Source organism: Schistocerca piceifrons, chromosome 11, assembly GCF_021461385.2.
Source record: "Schistocerca piceifrons isolate TAMUIC-IGC-003096 chromosome 11, iqSchPice1.1, whole genome shotgun sequence".
NCBI lineage: Eukaryota > Metazoa > Arthropoda > Insecta > Orthoptera > Acrididae > Schistocerca > Schistocerca piceifrons.
In genome coordinates, this window is record NC_060148.1 from 79,727,488 (window position 1) to 79,747,242 (window position 19,755).

Genomic DNA, 19,755 nt, shown 5'->3' on the forward strand with positions numbered 1-19,755 from the left:
GCACGGTCATCAACAGTATTCTGTTGTTTCGAGAACAGTTACTGTCTTCACATATAGAGTTCCTAATAGTTTATGCTCAGAAGAACAATTGTGCGAAGCTTGTGTGAGAGCTACATTAACAAGAAAACCATTTTCTACTGTGAGAGAAAGAGCAACAAGACCTCTTGAAATCGTACATACTGATATCTGTGGAGAGACAGAACCCCCAATATTTAATGGATATAGGTACTACATGACAGTGTTAGATGATTTCACTCATTTCTGTGTAACCTACTTGTTAACATATAAGGCAGAGACCGAAAGATTCATAAGAAAATATGTGTTAGAAAGAGAAAATAGGTTCAATACAAAAGTGTCAAAAATAAGATGTGATAAAGGTGGTGAATAAACCAGCCGTGAGTTTAAGAATTGGTGTGAAGAAAAAGGAATCGTGCTAGACTATAGTATTTTTTATAGCCCTCAGGTCAATGGGAAAGCAGAGAGAATAAATCTGACAATAATGAACAAGGCAAGAGCTATGATATTCGATAGCAAACTAAAGAAAGAGCTATGGGGAGAGGCAGTGCTCACAGATACATACTTAATCAATGGAATCCCAACTATCAATCAAAGTGCCACAACTGCAGAGAAATGGTTTGGGAAAAGACCAGATCTGTCAAGACTTCAAATTTTTGGCTCAAGAGTTTTTGCCAAAAATTTAGGCTATTTGAAGAAACTGGATGTAAGAAGTAGTGCATACATTTTTGTTTGTTATGCACCAAATGGCTACAGACTGTTTGATGCAGAAAGAAGAAATATTGTTGTGTCAAGAGATGTTGAATTTGAGCAGAAAGTGAAAAAAGAAACTCTACAGAAATATCTTGTTATTGGTGAACTATCAAATGATACTAGCAATCAAGAAAATAAAATAGAAGACCATAAAAATCAAGGAGAAGAAAATCAAGAAGTAATAACATGCAATGAAGACACAAGAAACTACAACCTTAGGAAAAGAACTAGTTTGAAAAAACCTGTATAATATAATGATTATGAAACAGCTTTACTTACCTATGAAGAATGTATGAGTGGTCCATACAAAGAAAAATGGTTAACAGTAGTTGAAGAAGAAAAGAGATCTCTTCGACAGAATGAAACATGGAAGTTGGTTAGTCCAGAGGAAGCAAAAGGAGAAGAAATCTTAACAAGCAAATGGATCTTTAAAGTCAAAGATGATGGACAATATGAGGTCAGACCGGTTATCAGAGGTTGTCAACAAGAAAAAGATATAGATTTCAAGGAATTATTCAGCCCAGTCGTATTTATATGTTCATTGAGACTGTTTGCACTTGCAGCAGAGAAAAGTTTCCATATGAGAGTGTTTGATGTCGAAACGACATTTCTCTATTTTTATGAAGATACCTGAAGGATACAAAGAAGCTGGAAAAATCTGTGTTTTGAAGAAAGCTCTGTATGGACTTAAAGAAACCCCGTCCAGATGGAATAAAACTTCGACAGATTTCCTAAAAATCAGAAGGACTAATTCAATTGAAATCAGATCAGAGCACAATTAAAGATGCAACTGAAGAAATGTACATGGTTATACATGTTTATGATGGAATCGTAATAGGAAAAGACTTGGAGAAAATTGAAAATATCCTAAAGAAACTTAAGAAGAAATCTGAAATGGTTGTGGTAGAAAATCCATATATACGTAGGGATACAAATAATGAACACAGAGGATGGAATATTTTTACACCAAGAACAGTAAGCAAAGAAAGTACTAGGAAAATTCAATATGACTGACTGTAAGGCCATGAAGACTCCATGAGTTTCAGAGGGAAAGACAAATGAAGAAAATCAAGAAAATGAACACATTGAATGTGCATATCATGAAGCCACAGGAAGCCGTCTTTATTTTTAATGTAAAACAAGAACAGATCTTGGATTTACAGTAAACTATGAGAGCCGCTTCACAGAAAACACCAAGAAAAAGTGATTACAAAAATGTAAAAAGAACTCTTAAGTATCTACAATGTTCTAAGAATTATGGTATTTTCTATAAGAAAAAAGAAAGTGAAGAAGATAACAGTATTCATCTCAATGTTAATTGTGATGCCAATTATGCACAAGATTTAAGAGACAGAAAAAGTACAAGTGCATCTACATCTACATCTACATCCATACTCCGCAAGCCACCTGACGGTGTGTGGCGGAGGATACCTTGAGTACCTCTATCGGTTCTCCCTTCTATTCCAGTCTCGTATTGTTTGTGGAAAGAAAGATTGTTGGTATGCCTCTGTGTGGGCTCTAATCTCTCTGATTTTATCCTCATGGTCTCCTCGCGAGATATACGTAGGAGGGAGCAATATATTGCTTAACTCCTCAGTGAAGGTATGTTCTCGAAACTTCAACAAAAGCCTGTACCGAGCTACAGAGCGTCTCTCCTGCAGTCTTCCACTGGAGTTTGTCTATCATCTCCGTAACGCTTTTGCGATTACTAAATGATCCTGTAACGAAGCACACTGCTCTCTGTTGGATCTTCTCTATCTCTTCTATCAAACCTAACTGGTATTTTTTTTTTTTTATCCCACACTGCTGAGCAGTACTCAAACAGTGGGCGAACAAGCGTACTGTAACCTACTTCCTTTGTTTTCGGATTGCATTTCTTTACGATTCTTCCAATGAATCTCAGTCTGGCATCTGCTTTACTGACGATCAACTTTATATGACCATTCCATTTTAAATCACTCCTAATGCGTACTCCCAGGTAATTTATGCAATTAACTGCTTCCAGTTGCTGACCTGCTAGACTGTAGCTAAATGATAAGGAATCTTTCTTTCTATGTATTTGCAGCACATTACACTTGTCTACATTGAGATTCAATTGCCATTTCCTGCACCATGCGTCAATTCACTGCAGATGCTCCTGCATTTCAGTACAATTTTCCATTGTTACAACCTCTCGATATACCACAGCATTATCCGCAAAAAGCCTCAGTGAACTTCCGATGTCATCCACAAGGTCATTTATGTAAATTGTGAATAGCAACGGTCCTAAGACACTCCCCTGTGGCACACCTGAAATCACTCTTACTTCGGAAGACTTCTTTCCATTGAGAATAACATGCTGCGTTCTGTTATCTAGGAGCTCTTCAATCCAATCACACAATTGGTCTGATAGTCCATATGCTCTTACTTTGTTCATTAAACGACTGTGGGGAACTGTATCGAACGCCTTGCAGAAGTCAAGAAACACGGTATCTACCAGGGAACCCGTGTCTATGGCCCTCTGAGTCGCGTGGACGAATAGCGCGAGCTGGGCTTCACACGATCGTCTTTTTCGAAACCCATGGTGATTCCTGCAGAGTAGATTTCTAGTCTCCAGAAAAGTCATTATACTCGAACATAATACGTGTTCCAAAATTCTACAACTGATCGACATTAGAGATATAGGTCTATAGTCTGCACATCTGTTCGACGTCCCTTCTTGAAAACGGGGATGACCTGTGTCCTTTTCCAATCCTTCGGAACGCTACGCTCTTCTAGAGACCTATGGTACACCGCTGCAAGAAGGGGGGCAAGTTCCTTCACGTACACTGTGTAAAATCGAACTGGTATCCGATCAGATCCAGCGGCTTTTCCTCTTTTGAGCGATTTTAATTGTTTCTTTATCCCTCTGTCGTCTATGTCGATATCTACCATTTTGTCATCTGTGCGACAATCTAGAGAAGGAACTACAGTGCAGTCTTCCTCTATGAAACAGCTTTGAAAAAAGACATGTAGTATTTCGGCCTTTAGTCTGTAATCCTCTGTTCCAGTAGCATTTTGGTCACAGAGTGTCTGGACATTTTGTTTTGATCCACCTACCGCTTTGACATAAAACCAAAATTTCTTAGGATTTTCTGCCAAGTCAGTACATAGAACTCTAGTTTCGAATTCATTGAACGCCTCTCGCATAGCCCTCCTCACACTACATTTCGCTTCGCGTAATTTTTGTTTGTCCGCAAGGCTTTGGCTATGTTTATGTTTGCTGTGAAGTTCCCTTTGCTTCCGCAGCAGTTTTCTAACTCGCTTGTTATACCACGGTGGCTCTTTCCCATCTCTTACGATCTTGCTTGGCACATACTCATCTAATGCATATTGTACGATGGTTTTGAACTTTGTCCACTGATCCTCAACACTATCTGTACTTGAGACAAAACTTTTGTGTTGAGCCGTCAGGTACTCTGAAATCTGCTTTTTGTCACTTTTGCTAAACAGAAAAATCTTCCTACCTGTTTTAATATTTTATACTTACGGCTGAAATCGTCGATGCAGTAACCGATTTATAATCGCTGATTCCCTGTTCTGCATTAACTGTTTCAAATAGGTCGGGTCTGTTTGTCACCAGAAGGTCTAATATGTTATCGCCACGAGTCGGTTCTCTGCTTAACTGCTTAAGGTAGTTTTCAGATAAAGCACTTAAAAAAATTCACTGTATTCTTTGTCCCTGCCACTCGTTATGAACGTTTGAGTCTCCCAGTCTATATCCGGAAAATTAAAATCTCCACCCAGAACTATTACATGGTGGGGAAATCTACTCGAAATATTTTCCAAATTATCCTTCAGGCGCTCAGCCACAACAGCTGCTGAGCCAGGGGGCCTATAGGGACATCCAATTACCATGTCTGAGCCTGCTTTAACCGTGACCTTCCCCCATTTATTTCACATTTCGGATCTCCGTCAGTTTCTTTCGATACTATTGCACTTCTTATCGCTATAAACACCCTCCCCCTTCACTGTCCAGCCTGTCCCTGCGGTATACATTCCAATCTGAGTTTAGAATTTCATTACTGTTTACATCTGGTTCAGCCAACTTTCTGTCCCTAGTACTAAGTGGGCATTGTGACCGTTTATTAATGAGAGCAGTTCTGGGACCTTTCTATAGACGCTTCTGCAGTTTACTATTGGCACATTAATATTGTTATTACCTGTTGCATTTTGCCTACTCCTACCTTGCCGCGTCTCAGGAGGTGTCTTGTCTCTAACCTAAAAAACCCGCATGTGCACTCCACACGTACTCCGCTACCCTTCTAGCCGCTTCCTGCGTGTAGTGCATGCCTGACCTATTGAGGGGGACCCTACATTTCTCCACCCGATAGCGAAGGTCGAGAAATTTGCACCCCAGATCTCCGCAAAATCGTCTGAGCCTCTGGTTTAAGCCTTCCACTCGGCTCCAAACCAGAGGACCGCGATCGGTTCTGGGAACGATACTACAAGTAGTTAGCTCAGATTCCACCCTGCGAGCGAGGCTCTCTGCCTTCACCAACTCCGCCAACCGCCTGTACAAACTGAGGATGACCTCTGAACCCAGACGGCAGGAGTCATTGGTGACGACATGAACAACAATTTGCAGTTGGGTACACCCAATCCTCTCTATCGCCGCCGGCAGGGCCTCCTCCACATCTCGGATGAGACTTCCCAGCAAGCAGACAGAGTGAACACTGGCCTTCTTCCCCGACTTTTCCGCTATTTCCCTAAGGGGCTCCATCACCTGCCTAACGTTGGAGCTCCCTATCACTCCCCCTGTGTGCCTGCTCGGACCTTGCTGAAGGAGCAGCCACATGTCCATTCACAGGCAGAGCGGGTGACGCCACACGGCCAGCCTCCACATTGACCCTCCACCTCGTGTGCCAATCCAACATAGTTCTTTATAATGGTGCTCCCATTAGTTGGTGTTCCAAGAAGAAAAGTGTGACAGCTACTTCATCAACTGAAGCAGAATACATTTCAGCAGCAAAATGCACCAAAGAAATAAAACACATCAATACCCTAATACAAGAGTTAGCCAGAAGAAAAGTGAAAAACATTCTTCATGTAGACAATCAAAGTGCTATCCTAATGACCAAATCAGGACAGTTGGTTAGATGAAGCAAACAAATAGATGTAAAATTTCACTATGTCAGCGAACAATAGAGAGAAGGTTTGTTCGAGATAAAATATTGTAATACGGAAGAACAATTAGCAGACATACTGACCAAAGCTCTACAAAGATCAAAGTTTGAGAAATTTAGAAATGCTATTATGAAACAATTACTATGACTGTGTGATAACTAAATTTGTGAAACTTGTGATTTAGTCATTAAAAAGAAACATTGTACTTTAAGGGAGATTGTCGAAAGGAGCAAGTAAAATACAATGTTTACTGTGTGTGCTTAAAAAATATCTGTAAGGTAGGTTGACATAGCAACATATCAAGTGTGTCTAGTGTTTTTTTTACTTTGAGTCTATGTATGTGTGTTATTACATTCACATAAAGTTACAATAAAATTGATATAAAAATCGCAGCATGCATATAGAGGCTACTCTTATAATCTAAGCTTTCTTTTACACAAAACAAGTTCCTTCATGTTTTCATTTTATTCTGCAAAACCAGTCTGTATACATTTTTTGCACTGGAAATACTCATTCTGTTGCCAATGTTCACAAAAAAGAGAATTGTAACATACTTCCATTCGTTGCTGCTAAGAACTATTGTTTATATCGGCAACTTTATTTGCAAATGGCAGTACATTCTGGTGCACAATCCCAGTGTGTGTGCATCGTTTAATTCTGCAACACTTTTTTTATGATACAGTTTACATCCCCCATAATATTGTTCAACCTTTTAGTAAGAGTTAGAAGTTTTCTTAATGACCCAATACTCCAAAATACTTCGAGCTGCTTTCATGCTATGCCTCTAACCCATGCTGACTAAATGACAGACTTCTTTTAGTCAACAATTATTTACCATTGTAACACATGAAAGCCGTGGCCGGTATGCGTGGATTTATCTAACATAATTACATCTTTCAAGTTCACCTATAGAAGTTTTCTGTGCACTTTATTCATCTCTCCGTTCATTTATTCTATTAATTTATTTACGCATGACCAAGAGCTCAGAAAAACAGTATAAGAGGATTGCTGGTCACACCGTGATTGACCGAACTTGAACTGAACATTTCGTCTTCTGAAGATGCTGTTTCTACTGTAACCACTGGCTAGCAATTCTGTCACAGGTCCTATGCTTTCAACTTTGAAGTTTCTGATCAGAAGGTCGAGCACGAGACATGACCCACGAACATTTCGAGCACACGGTGTCGAGTACAACTACGTTCACACCCATACTCTGCGAAAGTGTGACAGTCTGCAAACCGCTGTGAAAGTGTGAAATACATGACGTTTGCTATACACATAGGAAGTTACCCTGCCATGCGTAACAGAAGCAGTAAATAGGGACTCGAAAGAATTTGAAAAAACAGTCTCGACAAAAACATTCTCGCTTCCATGTCAGTGAGAGAGTGCTGTTCGAAGATGTAAAATGAAGATACAATAGGTTCATGTAATTTCAACCCCTGTAGAATTACCATTTATGTTTGATTCAAAATAAAAATAGAAATTTGTGATATTGAGGAGAATGTAGTGACACTTTCTCAATTTTGATCTGCCTGCAGCTGTTGGCTAAAAATCGATAATTTTGTTTTTGTCGCCAATGCTACGTTGGTAGCTTTGTTCTCTGTTCGTTTGTTTTGGGGTTATTGCGTGGTATTATGTGGAGGGACATGTTTGTTATTGGTTACAAACAAATTAATAATAATAGTGTGTTAACGGGATTACTGTGATCAATCATGCACGATTTGAATTCAAAAAACGTTACAGAAGATCCTATAAAGGTATATGCAGTTTTTATACATTTTAATTGAGGGTTGTCATTGGTTGTGCATCAGTAGTGTACACTTTTGCTGTTAATCAAGGCCAGTGAACAAATAACACAATATCTGGAAGAATGAGCATGGAGTGCGATGTTAGTATTTGTCATCCTTGTTATTTGTTTATTTATAAGACTGTATCAGCTACGTCACGTTACATTGAAAAATGCATATAAACGTTGCAGAGACATTAGAGATGCTTTCTGTTTTGCTGTAATTGAAGCTCATAATATACATTTGAACTTCATCTCACCGATACCACTTCTCCAACACTTCATCCAGTGCATTAATTCTGCTCCCGGCGTAGTCTGTATCAGATCAGACAAATTTGGTAAAGTTTTGGACCGTGATGTCTCAGATGTGTCTGATTTTTTTAGCGTCTGACCGCACCCAGGTAGTTGACAAATACTGCAAACTCCAACAGCGTTTCACTATGCCAGATTTTTTTTCTTCGAAATCGTGGGAAACTGCCTCATTTGCCAAACGTTTTGAGAAATAATTCTGTGTATGACTCCAAAACTATTGAAACTAAATAGTTGACTCTCGTGCCAGTTAAAAACTCTTGAACTATGCAAAAACTAAAGAAAAGATCTGTTTGAAACTCTCAAAAACACCCTTTTTATTTTTCTCAGAAAAATATGTTTATTGCTGCCATGTTTCTGATAAAATTTGAATGTGGGGACAGGATGAGTAGAAAGTGGAATTAATTTTTAAAAATAGAAGCCTATTGCTTCACATTATTTTTTCCAAATTGCAAAGGATCATCAATAATAAAGAGTGGAATTTTTGTTAGAGCTTCTATTCGGCTGTTAAGGTTATAGTTATGCTGGTATGTTATTGAGTGTGCTGCGTGCAGTACAGAGTTTTAACCACTCAAGTGTGAGTTTATTCATTTAGCCAACATACTTAGTGATGCCATTAATTTAAGTATCACTGAGACTGGCTTTTAAATTAATTGATGTCACTTTTTGTATTAATTTGTGTTTGGTGTGTAAAGGGTCAAACAGTTTCCTTACAATGCAGAATGACTCACAAGAGGCACAAGTTCCCATAACCCATAATTTTGATGAAAAGTATTAATTTGTGCTTTGATATTTGAAATTTAGTCCTGTTGCTGGACTGTCGACCAATCCACAATGCGTCCATTGGTTGAATACTGTAGTGGGGATAATACTCAACTCAAATACATGAATTATGCATAGACATTTCAAAATACGTAAAATGCAGTACAGTGATGTTTTCCGTTCAATAGTGATCTCGCTCTCAAAGAATAGATTGCCTGTGGAAGATTCCATTGTGATTTAAGTTACATTTTGAAATCAGTATTTTATTATGTTGACTTTTTATCAACCTATAAACCCATTTTGGATCGACAGAAGCGTCCGATCCCACCCGTCGGCTTTGACCCGTGACGCCATGACAGCGCGGAGTTTGGTTTGTGAGTGTGGCGTGTCTGCAGATGACGTCGTGTTGTGGTTTGTTGTTGTTTCTGGTGGTATGTTCAGGATTTTCGTTTGTGTGGTGTAATGGGCTCAGTTTGCTTTTGCTCATTATCCAGAATTGTTCAAGTGTCGGCTGTGTTTGTAGTGGAATTTGTTTCAGTGAGTTAACAATTTTGTGTGAAGGTTAATTTAGTGCTGTTCGCTGTACATCGTGTGGTAATTTTAGTAAAATTAATTGATTGTTGTTTCTGTTCAGGAATTGATATGATGGATAAAATTAACAGTGCGCAGGTCAAGTGAAGTGTTCGATACCAATGTGTGGCTGTGTATGTTGATATTGGTATCGGGAGATGTTTTTGAGCTATATAGGCCAAGGGAAGTGTTGGATCCTAATTTATGGGATCGGGAGCTGCTGTTGAGCTATATAGGTCAAGGGAAGTGTCCGATTCCAGATGATATTGTGTTTAGTGGTATTTGGGGAGTATTGTGAAGTCGGTTTTTTCGTCGTTTTGTGTGGTTTTGTATTGGGGTGGGTGTCTAAATTTGTTTATATTTAGTTTGCCCCCCACCCAATAACATCCCATTATCCGCCCTTGTCCCGTTAATATCATTAGGCTTTTTGTGGAAAGTGTGTGTGTTTGTTTTTCGATGTATTTTCATCTTTATAATGTGTACGTACCGACTTTATGTGCACCCTATTGGAATCGTGGTTTATGGTCGTCTCCGCCATATTTGTGACGTCGTGGGTCAAAGCAGACGGGTGGGATCGGACGCTTCCGTGTTTCCCCCATTTTTTCTTTTATAAATCTTTATAAATTGTGTTATTCAGGCAAAGATCTTGATGTGTTATTTAAGCAGGGAAGAGCATTAAAACTAAAGAACAAGTATTTAATTTATGTTGTTACTCATGTTACAAATTTGGGACATCCTGTTCCTAATGTGCATTTTGGGTCCAAAGTGTTCTCTAACCTGGATTATGGTTCTGGTTTTTATCACAGAAAATGTATATTATGTTGGCATTCAAATGACAGAGTTACAGATTTCAAAAAATGTTTGTACCATGTGAAATATTGTAATATATCGAAATAGGCGTGTGACTCAGTGTTACATATGACTTACGTTACTTGCTACTTCTTGTTGGAAAAACTTTTTCCTGCAAGCAGAGAAACGAAAATATGACATTATGTGCCAAGTAAGATAAACTTTACACTAACATTTCACTTTTCAAACACTATGAAAAATTAAAAGAGCTTGACGTCTGGGAAAATGAACCGTAAATTCAATTAAGTCAGAGAACTGAAAACATCCTCTTGTATTGACAACATCAAGCCGATTAATTTTCTTTATAATTTCATCACATTTTACAGGCCATTTCAAATAGTGACAAACACACTCCATTGCACTGATTAGGTAAGAATTTCCAAACACTGCACATACTTCCCCAGAATTGAATTTAGTGTCATACTCTGCTTTGTACCAGTCTCCAGTTTTCACACTTTCTGTGGTTTCTTCAGTATGATGATATGCAGCAGTGAAATTCTTTAGAGACAGCAGATATGTTTGTAGTACTTCTCTCTTATAGTGAAAGCAGTGAATGCTTTTTATGTTTGGTACTGATTGTGCTGAAGAAAATATTTGAGCCAGATGAACTTTCACATTGATTATTTGAATTTCATCAATGGACATATGAAAAACCTCCATAGTTGGAGCTACCTGAGTGAAAGTTGATGCATCACCTGCTATGAATTTTCACTTTTTTGCTGCATTCCACACCAGTAAATCTGCAGCTGGACCAATTCCATCTGCGGCTCCTTTACCATGGCACGTGGGTATTAGGGGAAACGAACTGGCGGATGTGGCTGCCAAAGATGCATGTTCCTCCCTCACGTTGTTGAATGTGTCGTCCCCCTCCATGCTGTTACCTCCCTTTTGCGGTTTCATGTCAATGGGAAGAGGAGTGGTTGGCAGTCGGTGAAAATAAGCTGCGTCTGGTCAAGGCCACCATGCGGCCGTGGCATACGTCCTACCAGTCATGCAGGCGGGATGAGGTTCTCCTCACTCGTCTCCACATCGGGCACAGTCCCTTAATGTACGGTTTTTTACTCTGGCGGGAGGACCCCCCAATCTGCAGTGCTTGTGGCGTCCAGATTACTGTCCGCCACATTTTACTTGACTGTCCTTTATTCTCTGACCGGAGGGCGGTGGTTTTCTTGCCACCGGATTTGCCCTCTATTTTGCAAGACGACGCAACGACTGTGGTTAAGGTCTTACGGTTTTGTGTCCTGTCCAAATTGTTGCCTCGGATTTTAGGGAGAGGATTTTAATGTAAGAGGTCCGCCAATCACGATTACCTAACTTGTTTCACTTCGATTTCTGTTCTCTTTTCCTTATGTTTCCTTTCCTTTTTTAGTGCATTTCTTCTCCTCTTGTTTTGCCTCTGTATGTGAGGATTTGGAACTGCATCAGATCTGTGTCTTTCAGCCGTTCTCCTTGTTCGCTGTCCGTCTTCGTCCCTTCACCGCATGTGTTCCTGTTTCTATGCGTTTGGGCACTGATGACCATGCTGTTTAGTGCCCGAAAACCTCAAACCACACACACACACACACACACACACACACACACACACACACACACACACACACACACACACCATGGGATGTAGCAGATAAGTTTCAATAGATTTCCACATTATGAAATAATTGAAATTGAGGTTCAGCAGCAGAAATAATTTGTTTTTAAATTGTGAGGCAGGTCCATCTGACCAGATTGAAACTACCTTCACATTTTCAGGTATAGTTGATAGTACCTTTCTAGTGTAAGCAATTGCAACACTCGAGCCATGGCTTTATCCAGAGCACCATGTGACTTACACAGTGACAAACCTGCTTTACTAGGTTGGTGATCTCGCATCAGGATTACGGAAGCGTCCGATTCCACCCGTCTGCTTTTGACCCATGATGTCATCAATATGTCGGAAATGGCTATTCTAAGTGTCTCCAATATGGCGCCTATGATGTCACCACATACACACAGCAACAAGCACCAAAATGTGTATAAATAGGACAATAGCATCGCCCTCCTAAAATACAATCAAACTAACGTGACAACAGTGGGATATTTGGCTTTTAGGGAGGGTACAAGCTAAATATAACAGTAAAAAACACACCATGATCCCAAAACACACAAAGTAACGAACAAAAAAAAAACAAAAATCTACAGGAATCGGACACTTCCCTTGACCTGTGTACGTCAGCCGCAGCTGACGATACCGAAAAACCTAAGCCTACAGCAAAAACTATGGAAATTAGAATCAGACATTTCCCTTGAACTATAAAGGTGAACCATAACTATTGATACGAAAAAAACCAACACCTACAAATACGAAAAACACCACCACCTCAAAAATTCAAAAGCCAAACATCCCTACGTTAATTAAAACACATTCAGTGCACAATCAATGCACAAAACATTACAACTTGAGTGGGGGGGGGGGGGGAGGCAAACCAGTTACTTACCACCAACAAATTGCAGCACTGCAAAGTAGGTCGGCCATCCCAAAACAAAAAAGCGCATGGCAATCCCCCTCCCCCCCCCCCCCCCCCCCCCCCCACACACACACACACACACAGAGGGCACCATCAAACACAACAAGACGACATCTACAAACACAACCAACTCAATCTCTGCGCCTTAATGATGTCACACACCACAGCACCCTTATGTCATGGGTCAAAGCAGACGGGTGGAATCGGATGCTTCCATTGCTCCTCTTGCATCTTATGTTGTCTATTTTCTAACTCTCTCATTGTTTTCAGCTCTTCTTTTTTCTAATAACAGTCATTACCTGACTCGACTGTAGAAGCTTTTGTTTCTGCTTCTGCTGGCTTTTTATAGCTTCTTCCAGATGCTGCTTCTTAAATTCTTCTTATCTTCCTTCAGTCTTTAACTGTTCCCTCCTCCTACTCTGTCCTTCTGCAGTTGCTAAGGGCATCCTCTTCTTCTAACCTTAAAATTATACCACTGTGACTTAAATTATGTCTCATGTCACACATTTAATTTTCTGTTTTTACAATATTGGTTGAAATTGGGAAATTTTTAGTAGTGATATTAGTTACACATTCACACTAAGAAGTAACTACTGAACAAGATAAAGTTATCTCTAATATCTTTTGTCATATAAAAACTTAATTACATTAAAGGGACTCATATTAGGTCTACATGAAAGTTCATGCTGTTGTATTATATTATTTACCCTAACCTATAATCTACCTACTTCAGTTTTATAGTCTTTATACTATACATTAGGGTATGTAACAGTATTGTAAATAATAATATGCTAATTTTTTACCTGCCAGTTAGTTGAAATGAATGTCCAAAATCTCCAATAGTTCACATTCTCATCATATGAAAAAAATACGGCATTACAAAATGGCTTCAAATTATGGATGAAAAGCAGTAATGGCACACAAACCACTGTTGCCATACAGTAAAAGGTCCAGCCTTTTCAAAAAAATATAAAAAGTACCACATTTTAAACTTTTAAATATTGTGAGTGTGTCCTCCTTTACATGGAATATCCCATAGTGAATATGGTTACTAAAGTTAATAAATGAGTCAAGAAGGCTAGGAGAGTATTTCTGGTAGAAAGAGCAGATAAGCAGTTGTTAGCATCCCACTTAGAAAATGAATTTTGTTAGCATCCCACTTAGAAAATGAATTTTGTTAGCATCCCACTTAGAAAAAGTGACATCATTTAACACCATTGTGTTGGACATACAGGAATTATGGGCAAAGTTGAAACAGATATGCCGAGTAGGTGAATTAATCATGGAAAACACCCACCATGGTTTAGCAATGAAATTCGGAAAGTGGTGAGAAAGCAAAGGCTGTTGCACTCTCGGTTAAAAAGAGAACACACAAATGATGACAGGCTAATAGGGAACAGGGAAAGGGTTCACCTTACAACAGGATAATGACCCCAAACATCGGTCGGCATACTGCACCAAATACATTGCATCAAAGGAAAAACAGAACGTAATCAGTGATATGTTATGGCCACCCCAAAGCCCCGATTGTAATCCCATTGAAATGGTCTGGGATGAACTAGACAAATGTATTAGGGAAGTTAGTATATGCAGCAAGGAACATATCTGTAATTTTGTTAAGGGTGTATGGAATCGTATAGATTCACGATACCTACAAAAACTGATTGACCACTTGCCTCGAGTTTGTTAGGCAGTCATTACTTTGATGAAAGTAAAATATAATGACTGTGATTGTATTATATATGTGGAAGACAATTATATTATCTTTTGTGAAAAATAACGTTTGATTTGTGTTGTAAATCTGAAATACCAGGGTGTATTGAAATTAATGAGTGGTAGTGTATCTCTGGCATGGAGAAACAAGTGAAACAGTTGAAAACAAATAAGTCACCAGGTCTAGATGGAAACCCAGTTTAGCTTCAAAGAGTACTCTATGGCATTGGTCCCTTTCTTAGCTTGCATTCGTCACGAATCTCCTGCACTGTCCAATGACCAAAGACAAAAAAGCGCAAATGTCTCCTGTACATAAGAAGGGTAAAAGAAGATCCACAAAATTTCAGACTAATATCCTAATATTGATTTGCTGCAGAGTTCCTGAACATATTCTCAATTTTAATGTAATAAATTCCCTGAACTGAAAAGCTTCTGTCCATGAATCAGATAGTTTTAGAAAGCATCACACACGTGAAACTCGGCTTTTCCTTTTCCCATATGATATCCTTTGAACTGTGGATGAAGGGCAGGAAGTAGATTCCATATTCCTAGATTTCTGAAAAATATTTGAGACAGTGCCCCACTGCAGACTCTTAACGAAGATACGAGCATATGGAATAGGTTCTCAGATATGTGAGTGGCTCATAAGTAACAGAACACGGTATGTTGTTCTCGATGGTGAGTGTATCGTCAGGAGTGGCCCAGGGAAGTGTCATAGGAGCTATGTTATTTTCTGTATACAAAAATATCTGGAAGATAGGGTGAGCAGCAATCTGTGGCTGTTTGCAGATGATGCTGTAGTGTGTGGGAGAGTGTCATCATTGAGTGACTGTAGGAGGATACAAATGACTTAGACTATATTTCTAGTTGGTGTGATGAAAGGCAGCTACCTCTAGAAGTAGAAATATATAAGTTAATGCAGATGAGCAAGAAAAACAAATGTGTAATGCTTGATTACAGCATTAGTTGTACATTGCTTGACAGAGTCATGTTGTTTAAATACCAAGGTGTAACATTGCAAAGTGATCTGAAATAGAATGAGCGTGTAAGAATTGTAGTAGGAAAGGCAAATGCTTGACTCAAGTTTATAGAGAGAATTTTGGGGAAGTGTGGTTCATTTGTAAAGGCGACAGCATATAGGACATCAGTGCGACCTGTTCTTGAGTGACATATTGTAGTGTGTTTGGGATGTGCACCAGGAAGAATTAAATGAATACGTTGGAGCAATGTAGATGCAGGCTGCTAGATTTATTACTAGTAGGTACGATCAGCCTGCAAGTATTATGGAGATGTTTCGGGAACTCAAATGGGAATCCCTGGAGGGAAGTTGACATGCTTTTTGAGGAATACTGTTGAGAATATTTAGAGGACCGGCATTTGAAGCTGACTGCACAATGATCCTACTGCCACAAATGCACATTTCATGTAAGGACCACGAAGATAAGAGAAATTAGGACCCATAATGAGGCATACGGACAGTCATTTTTCCCTCACTCTGCTTGTACGTGTAGAAGGTTTAAGGATATCTCAGCCCTCTCCCTGGGGAACCGTAGCCCCCATCGCCAGAATACCAGAAACCTAGTGTAGCACCCACAATGGCGAACACGACAAGGACACATATGTGGCCAGGAAATGATACGCAACAAGCCTTTTTGCTACTGTGTGTTTCTTAAATATGATAAGGTTTTTAAAATACTGCTACCAGTCACAAAATTTGTTGACTATTTAAATAATTTAATTAGCAACATACTTTGAGGTTAGACGTTATCATCAAGCTGCAGTGGCAGTAGAAAAATATTTAACACAAGTTTATGTGTGTAGTCTTGGCAGCTGCTGTGGGCGTCCTGCAGAGAAACAGAAGGATAGCTTAATAAGAGGTGATGACTCTTTGTCTGTTGACGGGCTGTTCACATGAAAAAGTTTAAATAACAACTCACTTTGTTCATCTGAAGTGGCTGTCTTCTTACGATGTGTTCAGCAACCTCCATTTCTAAGCACATTTATATGAATTTGGTAGCCATCATTCATAAATTCCTGAAGGTAACTCAAAAAACAATATCACAAAAGAACTCAACTGTGGAGCAAAACAAGATGGCAGTCAAACAGATTGTGTTTCAATTTAACTATCAATATGTCGATCCTACTGTTCGCAGTCACTTGCGGTGTGGTCTGCGTGATATACTGCCACATCACTCATTGCTGGACAACATATATTACAGAATGAGAGACCGTGACAATTTTATATTACAAAAGACAGTATAAAATGTTGTTTCAAAGAATTACAAAGATATTTCTGGAACCTGCATTTGTATATGATGTTAATTTGTATGTGTTTTCTATTGAATTGAAATTGATCAAGGAATGTGAGCTCTTAAACTCCACTGTTTTATTTACGATCTTCGTTTTTCAACTTTTATCCTGGATGAGTCATCCATTTCCTTCAAGATGGCCATTTTCCAGCTCTTTTCGAAATTATACAGTACTATAAGGTTGTTTCCAGAATGAGATTTTCACTGACCGGAGTGTGCGCTGATTCGAAACTTCCTGTCAGATAATAAGGTTGCTGTCTGTTGCAACACTGTGTCCATTTTGTTTATGTGTTTTGCAATGACTGACTTCTTAGATTCGTCAAGTCAGTGTGTTCTTTATAACGGGTTTTAGAATTTCTGCCCATTTAATCGATGTAGTATTACAGTAGTTGCAATGACTGCTTGTAATTTGCTCTGTTCTTCTGTTGGTTGTGAGATGTCATGAACCAGATTCTCCATTACATTGTTGCTGCAGAAGTGATCCTGATACCTTTGGTTTTGAACAGCTTGGCTATTTTGTATAAAATGGCTCTTAATTATGGTATTGGTTAAAAATAGTCTTGGTTGCAGTTTTAGTGTGTGTCTCCTTTTTTTTTTTGCCCCCCCCAACATCATGTTTCGCCTTATTTAGGCAACTTCAGGTTATCTTTTCTAGATGGACGCGAGAGGCACCAAGATCTGCATAACGCGTTCCCCTTCACTCCTGTGAATGGGAACGCGTTATGCAGATCTTGGTGCCTCTCGCGTCCATCTAGAAAAGATAACCTGAAGATGCCTAAATATGGTGAAATGCGTCGTTGAATAAATAAAAAAAACTAAAATTGCAACCAAGAGTGTTTTTAACCAGTACTGTTAAGCACTGGTTTGCTGTATGCCACATATGGATTAGAAGAATTTCTTAATTATGGTATAGCTATATAGTTGGGTTTTTGTATGTTGGCTGATGGCCCTGTCAGTTTGTTTGGTTTTGTTTTCTGATATGTGTTGTAATAGCGCACCTAGTTCATATTCATCATAGCCATTGTTCTGTGAAATCTATTTGATTGTGTGTATTTATGGGTCATTGTTGTCAGCATGAAGTGGGAATTTCTGTATTCTGTTTAAGAAAGGACTGAATTCAGATTTTTTTTGCACGAGTTTGGTGTGTATGTTGGTTATTGTCGTGTCAAAGAAGTTTATATTGTTACCTTTCTGGTGTTCTGCGGTGAAATCGATGTTTTTATGCAAACTGTTGAATCTATGTAATAACATTTCTATTTGCTCTTCAGTTTGATTATATATTATGAATGTGCCATCTACGTATCTATTGATTTTGTTACTGTTAAGTCAGGTACATGTACAGTGCTAAAGTTGCAATGCAAGTAGTAGTAGCATGCCCTAATAAGTACCCCATGTGCATGCCAAAAGAACCGACCTTACTTTCTCACCGAAGGGGTGACTGAACAACCTAATCATTAACAGCTGGCTCTTCTACTGAGGGGAGTGGTTGTCCACCATTGCAGTTATGTCCTTAAGTGCACATTTTAATTTTAAACAAGTAGCCAATGAAATTCAGTCAGTGAATAAACAGCTGGAATCAGAGCAATTCTGATTAATGTAAACCAGACTTTTGAAACACTTGATATATTCACAATATTTCAGATTTCGAGCTCTAACTCGACACAGGATTCATCGACACCAAATATAAACTGAAATATGCGTTCCTTTGATATCAAGAATCTGGAACTTTTCATTATTATATCAAGAACAAATTAAATTGGCCACATGTCTAGCAGTGCATGTAGAGCAGCCTTTGGACAAACTATACACGTGAATCCAAAAAAAATTACGTCGTGCTGAAAAGGATACCATCTACTGATATCTCAAAACCATTGAACGAAACACTCAGATATGTTTCAGTTTGAACATAAAAACATTAACTTCCAAATTCTTTACTCAACACTCGTGCGGGAGCAGCATTTTGCTGCCTAAACAACATTACCAGATTGGTGTCCACCGACAAATGACGCCAAAACACCTCACATGCTCTCGTCTCAGCAAGTCACCTGAGCAAACTGCCATAGTCAGAAGTCCACTGTGGTCACCACATTTGGTTGCAAAAGTCATTTATGCTTAACATTTAATTTATAGTCTGTCCATTGAAAATGATTTATTGCAAACATTAAAACATCCTTTCATTTCATGAATAATTGTTATGAAACTCACTTACTTTTTGTGTCATTATATAACTGGAGTACACACAATAGACAAAACTCTTACTTTAAAAATGAATTAAAAACAGTTTTGATTACAATAAAACATTTGTTTGCAATGTTTGTCAGTTTCGGTTGCAATGTGACCATCTTCAGAACATTTATACCATGTTGCTAGGTAGTGGCGGTGAATGGAGCTGGTGTTATGACTCCACGAATGTCAATTACTCACTTTGTGGAGTCACAACACCTGTCTCGTTCAGCACTGCCTCCTACTGTTGTCGTATAAATGGTTTGAAGATGGTCACATTCTGACTGAAACCGGTAGCAATTTTAAATAAATGTTTTATTATGGTTGAAACTGTTTTTTTTTTTTTTTTTTAAAAATACTGTTAGCCAGTCTGCTGTTTCTCCACGAGAGGTGTTCTCAAACATTTCTAAAAGTCCTTACTGTGTTTACTCATGCAGTTTCCACACTGCATTATTCAAATATTATCTTTGTAATACCAGTTTCCAAATTTTCGTTCAATAAACATACAGTCAAATCTTGTAAGGGTTAATGCAGAACTGTAACTGTTTCTTGATAGATGACTTGTCTTCGCACTTAAATTTTGAAATCAGTTTACTCTACTCTTGTCGGAAAATTCTCAGTAAAATTTTCCCAAAGTACACAGAGTCAGCAGACAGCAGTGCCACAACTCTGATAGCTTGTTATTATGTGACACTGTCGCCTGTTATCTTACAAAGTCACTTTCTGAAAATAGCTGGTGAATTAAATTAAAATTTAGTTTCTGTAGGGTGTAATTCAAACTCTTAGAAAATAGCTTTCCACGACTGCTACAGGAATT

General features: G+C 38.7%; 1 protein-coding gene across 3 annotated transcripts in view; it reads left to right on the plus strand.

Moving 5' to 3' along the window:
• The first annotated feature begins 7,515 nt into the window (after positions 1 to 7,515).
• The window catches only part of LOC124720142, a 200,771-nt gene continuing 188,531 nt past the window's right edge, over positions 7,516 to 19,755 (plus strand). For all 3 annotated transcript variants that reach the window (XM_047245443.1, XM_047245445.1, XM_047245444.1), the window contains exon 1: positions 7,516 to 7,670. In XM_047245443.1, coding sequence (XP_047101399.1) covers positions 7,626 to 7,670 — 45 coding nt within the window. In that variant the 5' untranslated portion in view covers positions 7,516 to 7,625. The remainder of the gene's footprint in view (positions 7,671 to 19,755) is intronic.